Below are 10,155 nucleotides of genomic sequence, written 5' to 3'. Positions count from 1 at the left end.
TTCCACTGCACAGCAGGACTCACACCCTGTCCCAATCAGGCTGTAATGTTGCAATCATTGCACTGGGCAGATACCAGCAGGGACGTTCTCCACGTGAAAAAGGGTCTTTTTTCTAAAAATACCCAACACAACGGAGCTGGCAGTGCAGAGGAGATGCTGGAGCATGTGGCTGGAGCAGGTGTAAGCTGAGCACAACCCTAAGCCACTTCCCAACACCACGCACCAGCAGGAGCTGCTTTTGCTGTAGGACACACTCAGAAGCATCTTTATATTCTGAACAAATAAGGTCGTTTAGGCTTGGTTTAAAGACTGGGAAATTGCAAACAGCAGCTTTGGTAACAGACACCCGTTAAATTTAACCTGTAGATTCAATTACAATCCATTACACGGAACAAATTAAATCAATGCCACGTTAATGCTGCAGTGGATTGCACCGTGCATCCTGTGACAAACATGACTTGCAGCAGCTGTATCAGGAAAGTCCCGGACAATGGCAAGCGGCCACATCACAATCTGACATAGTAGTATTATTTTTTCTATTTCCTTTTTCTATTGCTACACAGGATAATGTGGTTGGTCAGAAGAAAGAATTATTTTCCACAAGAAAATTAAAATGGCAGATCTCAGCAACTAATCCTTTGATGAGACAGTTTGAAATGAGGTATTACTGGATATCAACTGAATCAAGCAGAAGCAAGGCACTTTATTTATTTACTGTTTCTCTAGGGACCTCTTTGTCCTGCCTGTTCTACCTCTCCTCCGTGAAGATTTCCCCTCCTTTACTCACCATATTCTAAGGAGAGAGGAAACCTCCCAACAACCCTGAAATGAAGAGGATTCATTTCCTTTGATGTGGAATGAGAATTTTTCCTTCTGCATCAATTAATCAGTTTTGAATTATGCAAACTTAAATAAAACAACTCCCATCTCCTTGCAGCAGGAGAATCTTTCCCTCAAAAGCCCATGTTGCTAAGATTACCTTCCTACAGTTTAATCTTTTGCTTACCGTTACTGTAGTTATTTCCTTTAACAGGTACAGCCTTTCTGCGCTAGTGATTTATTTTCCTTTCTATTATATTTTTCTGATGCTCTTTATTGGTGGCTTTCAGTCATTTAAGGCACAAGTCTCAGCCAAATGTCTGGTTTCTGTGAATCATAAACGTGAGCTTTTTCTTAAAGCCAGAACTAACTCTTTCCTTACATCGGTCCTCACAAACTCCTGCCACCTTCCCTTTGAATTGCTCTTAACACCAAGACTTCAGAGAAGTATTTCCTCTGCCTTAGTGTAACCTTATCCTTGCAGTCATGGAGGAGAGGGTTGCCCATGGAAGGGAGAGTGTGAGGCAACCCTACAGCCCGCAGATGCAGAGACCTGACCCAGCTTCAGCGCAGCGGAGGATCAGCACACAGCTGCCTAGCAAGACCAAGGGGTGTATCCCAGGGCATGACGCACTAACAGGTAATGGACACCTAGAACAAAATAGCTCTCTCTGGCTTTACAGTCTTGATTTATAAGAAAACGAATGCACAGCAGCACTTGCTTTTTATCACAAGCCTTCAGGAATCAGTAAAAAGAAAAATAAAGGCACGAACAGCCACAGCTTGATGGGTGCATAGAATGATAACTGGAAAGTGAGGAGCCTCATAAACCAGTGGAGGCACAAATGTGCTGGGAGTGCTCAGGGTAATACTGGAAAACCAGCCACATAATTCTCCAAAGCAAAATCATTTGGCTGAACCTAGCAGTAATTAGCAATAAGCAATCTCCCTGGCTAGGCTTTGGTCAGGGGCATGGTTTCATTTGTCTGCTAGGATGACACCTAAGATCTCCTCTTCCCTTTTTTCCCCTCCCCGATGAAGCTCTGCTGTCACAAACATACAGCTCAGGCCCCAATCCTGCAACCACCCAGCTACATGTTCATTATTTGTATGAACATCATCGCTGCAGGCAGTGGGAGAGAAGCGGGGAATCCCACAAGTACATACAAGATTGGGACTACACCCGCATACAGTCTCTGTTACCCTTGATGTTAAAAGTTTAAATCACCATTAAGACATAGAAACAGATGAATGCAGAGATACTTCGGGCATCGGGCCACTTGGATCTCCCAGACCATGCCACAGCCTCAACCACCAAAAAAGCAAGAGGTTAAGACCTAGGCCTGAAAATGCTGCAAATGCACACTTACAATTAGAGGCCCTCTGTTGTTTTCACGGTACTTGTTCTGGAAGAAGATATAAACCACGGTGGCAGCCAGAGAGTAGAGGAAGGCGAAGACTGCAATGGTGACGAAGAACTCCGCCGAAGAGGAGAAGTCACCTATCAAGGAGAGCTTTTCTCTGTGCTTGCCTTCACAAGTGGGAGCATCGAAATTCACTTGATGCAACCTGGAAAACATCCCAAAGAGCAGTAGGTGAAGTATAGAAAAAGGAAACTGTTACCTGAATAAAGGTAGAAATACATTTGCTCTGTCTCCCTATCTCATTCCTGATGCACATCGATCCCCTGCTTGAATAACTGGCCCTATAAGTAGTGTTGTGGGCCGTGCTCTTCAGAGCTGCTCATACAAGTGAGGTTACTTCCATGTGAGCGTCTAGGTGAGACTGAGGACCTGAACACGTCTTTTAATCAATCTCAGAGAAAAGTTGATGTTCTAATAGTTTGGTACAACACCCCCACCCCGGGGCTTTGCCATGGCAACAACTGAAAAAGGATAATATGAGAAACAATTTGATTCTCACATTCTTACAATCAAGGTGGCAGAAAACAAGTCTTATCCTCTATATTAAGGCCATGGGATACCCGTGTTTGGAAGCTCACAACTTCCTTATGTAAAATAGCTTAGTGCACAGCTACTTGTGGCTGTTAGCCCATGGGGCTGTGAGCCATATAGTGCCTCTACATTAAAAGCTTTTAAAACCAAGCTGCAGCAGAAATACACAACTTGGGTCAAAGAAACAGTCCACATGCCCTGGTTTAAGCAATCAAAGCCCTAACCTCGTACTCATGCACTGTTTGCAATCAGCAACCGAGCTAATAGATTTGTGGTTCTGTCTGGCAGCTCCTGCCAGACCCTTCTTCGCTCTAATAATTTTAATTTCCGATTCAGAAAGAGAAAGGGGATCCTTGGAGGGGGTACTTTGGCTGGTCCTGTTGCATGGCCCAGATTAGCATCAGTGGGCACATGGGCCTGGTGCGGGATCACGCTGTTCTGCTCTGCACAGGGAGAGCGGAGGGGACGAAGCCAGCAGCAAGTTAACAGCAGCAATTAAAGAAGTTATGATCTGGTGCAGAGAAAGGATGAGGCCTTCTGGGAGACATTCTTCTGCTCAAGGGCAATTAATGTGTGCAACAGCGAGCCAACAGCAGCAGCAGCCATGAATATATGACTAAATAAAAAGTTAGGTCCCCAAAGGAAAACAAAGTACCCACAGTAGAAATCACAGGAGATGGATTAATGGACATTGGAGGATTGCATGACTTTTTGCTTTTCCTGGTCCAAACTAAATGTACCCGAACACGTAGGCAGAACCTTTTCATCAGCGGTTGATGCATAACGCCGGTTATTTGCCTCAGGCATTTTCTTCCCTGAGTTTCTGTCGCTATAGTAGTGGTGGGATGAAAACAAGAAATGCGTCTGCCTAGGTTGCGGAGATGAGCAGTGTCTGACTCGCCTCCCCTACGCAAACACAGCAAAGTCTGATGAAAACTGAACACGAGAGAGACTGTAATGCTCATGATCAGACAGTCTCCTGACATGGTTTCAAAGCTTCCTGGCATCAGTGCACACACACTTTTTGTCAGGGCTTATTGTTCTTTCCTAAGGGGTGGGGTGGGGGAAACGGGGAAGGAAGATTTCCTAGTGCCTGTCAAGCCAATTCTGCAGCCTGGAGAGAAAGTGGCTTTGTTTTATCCATCACTAGGATTATGGAAAGATTTGAAATGCATGATTTGCATGGTCAGAAAAGAAAGCTTTCTCTGCTTTCCTTGTGCACAGCTGCTTGGGTGCTGCATCGACACAACGCAACTGGGAATCCAATTCAAAACCCCTTGAAAACAGTGGCAGCCTCTGTGGAGTTTTGGATCAGGAAGAAACTTGACCCCATCTCTCCTTCCCCAGGGGAACGCAATGCTGTGCAGCCAGAGACTGTGCCCATGGTCCTCCTCAGGTCCTATCTTCAGGGCTTCAGGCTGGGTTCAAGCCAGGTTTCACCTTCCACCCGGCCCATGGGGCTGCAGCCCGGGGCAGGGAGGACACCCGTGACGGTGTGCAGAGCCAGAGCTGGGGACCACCCTGTGCTCCCATCCACTGGCAGACCTGGGGTCCCCCGATCAGCCCAGACTTTGCAACTTAACACAAAGGTGTTCAAGGTTGGGCTTTTTTTTTTTTATTATTTGTTTGGTTTTTGTTGTGTGTGTGTCCCCCCCAAACCACCAAATGCTTAAGTAGCATTTTCTGGTTCTTAAATAATTAACCACGTTTGCTGTGTTTGAATGACCACACTCAGGTACCGCAGCTGCTTTTTAAGGGCCCCGCTGCGGGGTGCGGTATCGGCTTTTCCAGCTGAGCACAGCGAGAAGGCTCCAGCCCCTCATGGGAAAGCCAGGCTTTGCTGCGATGGTGAGAGCTCCACGGTTTTATGTTGCTACCTCACACTGCAAATAGGCTTTAGAGACTTGCTCTGGCCCTCACATTGCTTTCACAAGCACTATGGAACTAAGCTGAGCTACGTTAAATACAATCTGATTGCTTTGGGGAAAAAAAATAGAACAAGAAGGCAATTCTGCATGCATTTTATCGTGTAAAACACATCTTTAGGGTGGTTGTTTCTTTTCTCCCCTGGAGTCCTGAAATAGCACATCGGGCAACGCGTGGTGTTGCAAGTAGCAATTCAAACTCCTGTGATGAAATAACTTAAGGAATGTTGCTATCAAGATTTAGACCAGGAGTTGCTGCCCAACCCCTGCACCTCCGACTGGCCTCAGGCACCACAGCCCCATGCAGTCTAATCACTGACAACCCACCAGCCTTTCTGAAACATGGTAAAGTAACTGAGACCACTTTCCTTTTCTATTCCTTGTTTTCCTGACTGCACCTTAGTTCGGAATCATGATAAGCCAGAAAAAAAAGTGTTCATATATTATATTAACATCTCACTTTTATCTTCCCAGCAGTGCTCTTGTGGCCAAGCATGTGTCATGATACCAGATCACAGAAGCCTTCTTCCATCAAGTTATTTTTATTCACTTGCTTTTCTTTTAGATTTCCCTAGCTTCTAAGAGGATGTGCAGTAATTGGTGCCTCTTGTGGCCACCTCACCTCTGCCCAAACAACCGAGATCTCAGTTGGGCAAAGGGCCCCAAAACAGACCATGACTCAGACCTGGGAAGAGGAGACAGTGGCAAGGAAGAGTGGTGAGTGAGCGAAGCCCTGGCGTGGTTAGGGTGGATGCTGACTTCACAAGATGCATTTGAAAAGTTTCTTTAAAGCAAGGGAGGATCAGTGACAGAAAATCCAGTGTTACTAATTGAAACCTCTTTGATCTGGAATAGCATCTCGGAGAGAAAGCTCTGATTTTTCCACCAATGTTGCTGAGTCAGCCCTTCTGGGGGCAGGATGGCTTGGTGATGACTCACAAAAAGTTAATTGCCTCTACCTCTGCCTCCCACTTTTGATGTGATTCTACCTGTTCTGCCTCTTACTTCCTCTGACTTATTCTTCTTTCATCTTCTCTTATCTCTCATTCTTTACACCCCACCTTTTTCTTCAAGTCATCCTTGGCCAGTGTGTCCCTTCTGCTGCTTTTCTACCTCCAGCATCACTCTTGCATTTCACCTTTGCCTCTCCATTTCCTAAACAAAATCAGGAGCCCTGAGAGTGACCCTTTGCGCTTTGTTAACATCTGAGCAATACTGTTGGGCTGCATTAGCAGAAGTGATTTTCACTGATCGATGGACAATGCAAATAAGGAACACTTCAGTAATAAATTTACCTAATTAGGGAAAAAAGCAATGAAAAACCTTTCCCCCCTAAGTTCCTCCAAAAATGAGCTGGACAGTGCTTTTTGCCTTGTATTGTGCTAAGTATTGTTATTAATTCAGAAATAAAGCTGACGACTCAGCACTCTCCGCTCAGCAGAGCGGCGCTAAGGTCAGCCTCACTGCTCATCGCTACTGACGCCATCCCCTTCACCTGCTGGGTCTGTTTGCTAACAACAGCCACCATTGCCAAGCCATCCAGGTCTGAATTCCCTCAAATTCACTTGAATCTGAAGCAAGTCCACCAAAGGCAGTCAAGTTTCACTGATGAAGTCACAGTAATTAAGGGCTTCTGAGGTTTCTTCTACCATTTGGCAAACTTTCCGTTGCCGTGGGAAATACGATGACAAGACAGCTGTATTGTCTAGCTTGACAAGATCAAAAGAGGGCAGGAATGTTTTACAGTGAAAAAAAAAGGATTTTTACATTGTTCCACAATAGCGAAGAGCAGTTACATTTTCAGACACTAATTACCCCTGCTCTGAAAACAATACATGGAGCCAGACATGAAGAACAAAGCCACAGCTGTTACGTGTGCGTGGGGGAGCAGAAGCTTTGCTCTCTCCATGTAAATGTGAAGTTGCCTTCCCTTCCTGAACTTCCCTAGTACAATATTCAAGCCACAATTCGCTTTCAATTATAGCCCCTCTGTTTTTCAAGCAGCCCAGTCTACCTGATGATCCTTGAGCACAAAAATGGTCAGAGCCAACAGCCCCAAAGTCCCGTCTTGTCCCATGTCCCACTCTACCAGCAGACACAGAAAGGCCCAAGCAGGAGAGCATGCACCGAGTCATCTAATCTTGCCTGACTCACAAAACCTCCCCCTTTAGCAATGCACACAGGGCTTAGACTTGAAACCAACAGAACATGCAATTAACGGCAAGTACGCGCTCAAGTATTATTGATGAACCGGCACGGATTTCCTCTCCTGGGCTTTGATCAGTGCCTGAATTAATAAACAACAGATAAAGTTCTGCCTCCAAAAATTCTCAATGGGGGTTAGTGTTTCTCCAGTCCTTTACTAGGACGTGGGGAAAAACAGGCAAAAAAGCTATCTGTTTTGGAAGGTTGTCCTATTTTCTGAAAATAGCATCTTGTAATCCACCCCTCCCCCCCCCAACCTGTCTGTGACACGCTTGAGCAAAATCTGCAACACCCACGCACGTGCTTGCAAGAATCCAAAGATCCATTATCCTTTCATTGGGCTTTATTTCCCCCTCGCTTGTTTCTTCTGGTCAAACTGTCAATTGCATTTACTCTCTGCAAAGCAATGAGAGAAATACACCTCTGGAAATTAGTTACTGCAGGTAGCGTTCATGGAGGAATCGGTTGTGAAATGTTTAGCTTGGCTGATAATCTCCAAAACGAGGGAAAAATGAAATTTCAAAATGTAGTAGTGAAATGCTGAAATGCACAGGGCCCCTTAGCAAGTCAAACTGCTCTGGCGAGGCACAAGAACGTGACAGGGGGTTCGTCTTCCTTTCTCTGGGACACGAAGCAAAGGCATTTCTTTTCGTTAGCCCTGGAAACACTGCGGCTCCCTCGTTTCAGAGGACTATGCTGATGTGCTTTCACACTGTTACCTCCAGCCAGCCAGTCCCTGGGCAAATGCCCCTTCTCGAGGTGCCAAATACAGATTTTTTGTAGGTTTAGTGGATGAACACTAATAAATGGGAGCCTTTCCCTTCACAGCAGAGCTGATCATTCCCATAAGACTTCCCTAGAGATATTACCTGCATGAATAACACTTTAAAAGTTACCTTTAACACTCAGGTGAAAGTAGAAATCTGCCTGAGAAGGAAAGGTCTTTTCTTTAGTGAAATTGAGGTCCGTTAACTCTTCCAACACTCTTCACAGCCTGTTCTCAAGGAGGAAGCAATGCACACAGTGCTCCTCACTGCAAAGAGCATTTCCCCGGGCACTGGGCATCCCCTCATGCTCGGTGCTAAATCCTGGCTATCTGAAAGGCTGCCCACACAGCAAGGAACAGGCTTCCTTCCAGCCTTCGGGAGGGTGGATGGACCTGAGCTCTGCAGCTTTCTCCTCCTCCCCCCAGATCTGCTCTCCGAGAACAGACTCCTGAGGGGGGGAACCCTGCAGCAATGAAGCCACGCTATGAGCTCTCATATACACCACAAACTCTTGCAGAGGGAGCCACTGCTAAGCAGTTGCCCTCAGTCCGTATTTTTTGCTAATTATAACCATTATCCAGTAATTCCCGTAGGATCTGAATCTTTGCACCCAGGCATCCCCGAGCTGTTGAAGTCAGTCTCTTTTTGAGTCAGCCAGCCTGTTAATACCACATTTCATCTGCTTTAAGTCATTAATGCTGAAGTTCTCTCCAGCCCTTCAAAGTCCAATAGCTGAAATGTTAATAGAGCCCTGAACAGTGTGGGGATGCGATGGGCTTAGCCCAGCAGCGGGACAGCAGGTATCATGGAGGCGACCGCTCCCTGACCCTTTTGCACCTGTGATGTTCTAGCAAAACCAGAGTTTTCCACCCCTTTGCTAACAGCAACAAGACTGTTTCTTACTCCAAGCCTGCTCTCTGACAGCTCTTTTCCCAAGATGAAGAATTACCATTTACTCGAGCATTTTCATCCCCCACCTTTCCCACTGCCCATCTGCCATGATGCACATCCCAGCGCTGCCTGCATATGCCACAGCCATTCGAAACTGTGAGGTGCTTATTGATATTTCGTAACTGTCCCAGCAATTTTCCATACCTCACTCCACCAGCCCCCAGAAAGCAACACTCGTTCCAGACTCCCCAACATCCAAAGGTGCCTTCAGTACCCTCCTCTCCTTGGTCTCCTCCCCTTCCAGAGCAGCAGCACATTAGTTTCTACCACATACCTATCCCTACGAAAATTTTTCTCTGGAGATAGATAGGAAACAAAAACAAAATTCTCCAGCTGACTCAGCAATCCAAGCTTGGTCTTTTGTTTCTTTGCTTTCTAGAGGGAGAAAGAATACAGTTTGCTGATCAAAGAGTATTTGAAAGTATTTCACTTTGAACTTCTGTCCTCTCAATGAAACCTCTCAATTTCTTCAAAAAAATATCCCAAAGCCCATACCTCTCTAGAATTATTCAACACTACCGCTAGTTTCACACAGATACATACTTCATCTTGCAAACATTAATTCCTAACTCCTGTCCTGGACATTTGAACATCCTAAAGATCTCCCCTTTGTCACAGCTGCCTTCAGTGGCTTATACCCATCCAAACGCATGTCCAGAGCAGCATCACCAAAAAAACCCAGAAGACGCTGCTGCGAAGCTGACCAGGAAAAGCTGTGGCAACCTCTAGTCTCCTCTGGTTTATGTCCAGTCAAAATAATGGAAAATATTCCCCCCCTGCCCCATATTTTCAATTTCTTAACTTGTCAGGTTCCCAGCCCTTACTCGCACATAGCTGTTGTGCAAACATTTGGCCAGTACTATTTTCCTACAGTACTGTTTTTAACAGGACAAGCTGTCAGCCACAGTTGCTGTCTCAACATACCACATTGCGTGCGCTGCGCTGGGAGAGGTGGTAATTCCTCCAGCGCCGGCAGCTCGGAGCGGGCACGCCGCGATGCCTACCCAGAGCATCGCAACACGCACGTCCTCTGCTCCATCCCTCTCCACCTCACATCTCTTCTCCATAGCAAGTCAGAGATGCTCTGAGGTGCTCAGGTCTCCAGGAAGGGAGGCTACAAAACCCTTCTGAGGATGGGGTCTAAAAGCGCTGGAATAGGGACAACCCCAGTGGTGGTGGGGAGAGGGCACCGGTGCCACGCCTGCAGCTTGGGATCCCTCTTGCAGGACCCGTTCCCAGTGATTGTGTTCACAAAACTCTTGGAAAACAGCCTGCACAACAGCTTCATCACACTCCCGGAGGAAGAAATGTCCCAGACATGTGCCAGCCATAGCAATGAACCTCCCCAGACTGTGCACGTAACAGTAATGCAAACCCTAGTACTCCACCGTAGCACCAAAAAGGAAATAAAACGGCTCATTATAGAACACGCGCCGCCGGGAGCACTCAGAAAGCTGAGTGGGTGATCCCAACCCCACTTCCAAGCCTACATCCAGACCCAGATTTATCTCCCGAGATATTTTCACAGCTCTT

The 10,155-nt window shown here is 46.4% G+C and overlaps 1 protein-coding gene across 1 annotated transcript in view; it reads right to left on the bottom strand.

Annotated features, from left to right (window-relative positions):
* The window catches only part of SYNPR (synaptoporin), a 46,623-nt gene that overhangs the window by 9,947 nt on the left and 26,521 nt on the right, over positions 1-10,155 (bottom strand). The window contains exon 3 of the mRNA XM_009329491.1: positions 2,190-2,388. Coding sequence (XP_009327766.1) covers positions 2,190-2,388 — 199 coding nt within the window. The remainder of the gene's footprint in view (positions 1-2,189; positions 2,389-10,155) is intronic.

Source organism: Pygoscelis adeliae, unplaced genomic scaffold (genome assembly GCF_000699105.1).
Source record: "Pygoscelis adeliae isolate BGI_AS28 unplaced genomic scaffold, ASM69910v1 Scaffold148, whole genome shotgun sequence".
Classification (NCBI taxonomy): Eukaryota; Metazoa; Chordata; class Aves; order Sphenisciformes; family Spheniscidae; genus Pygoscelis; species Pygoscelis adeliae.
Note: the sequence above shows the minus strand (reverse complement) of the source record. Positions and strands in the feature narration are given on the sequence as shown.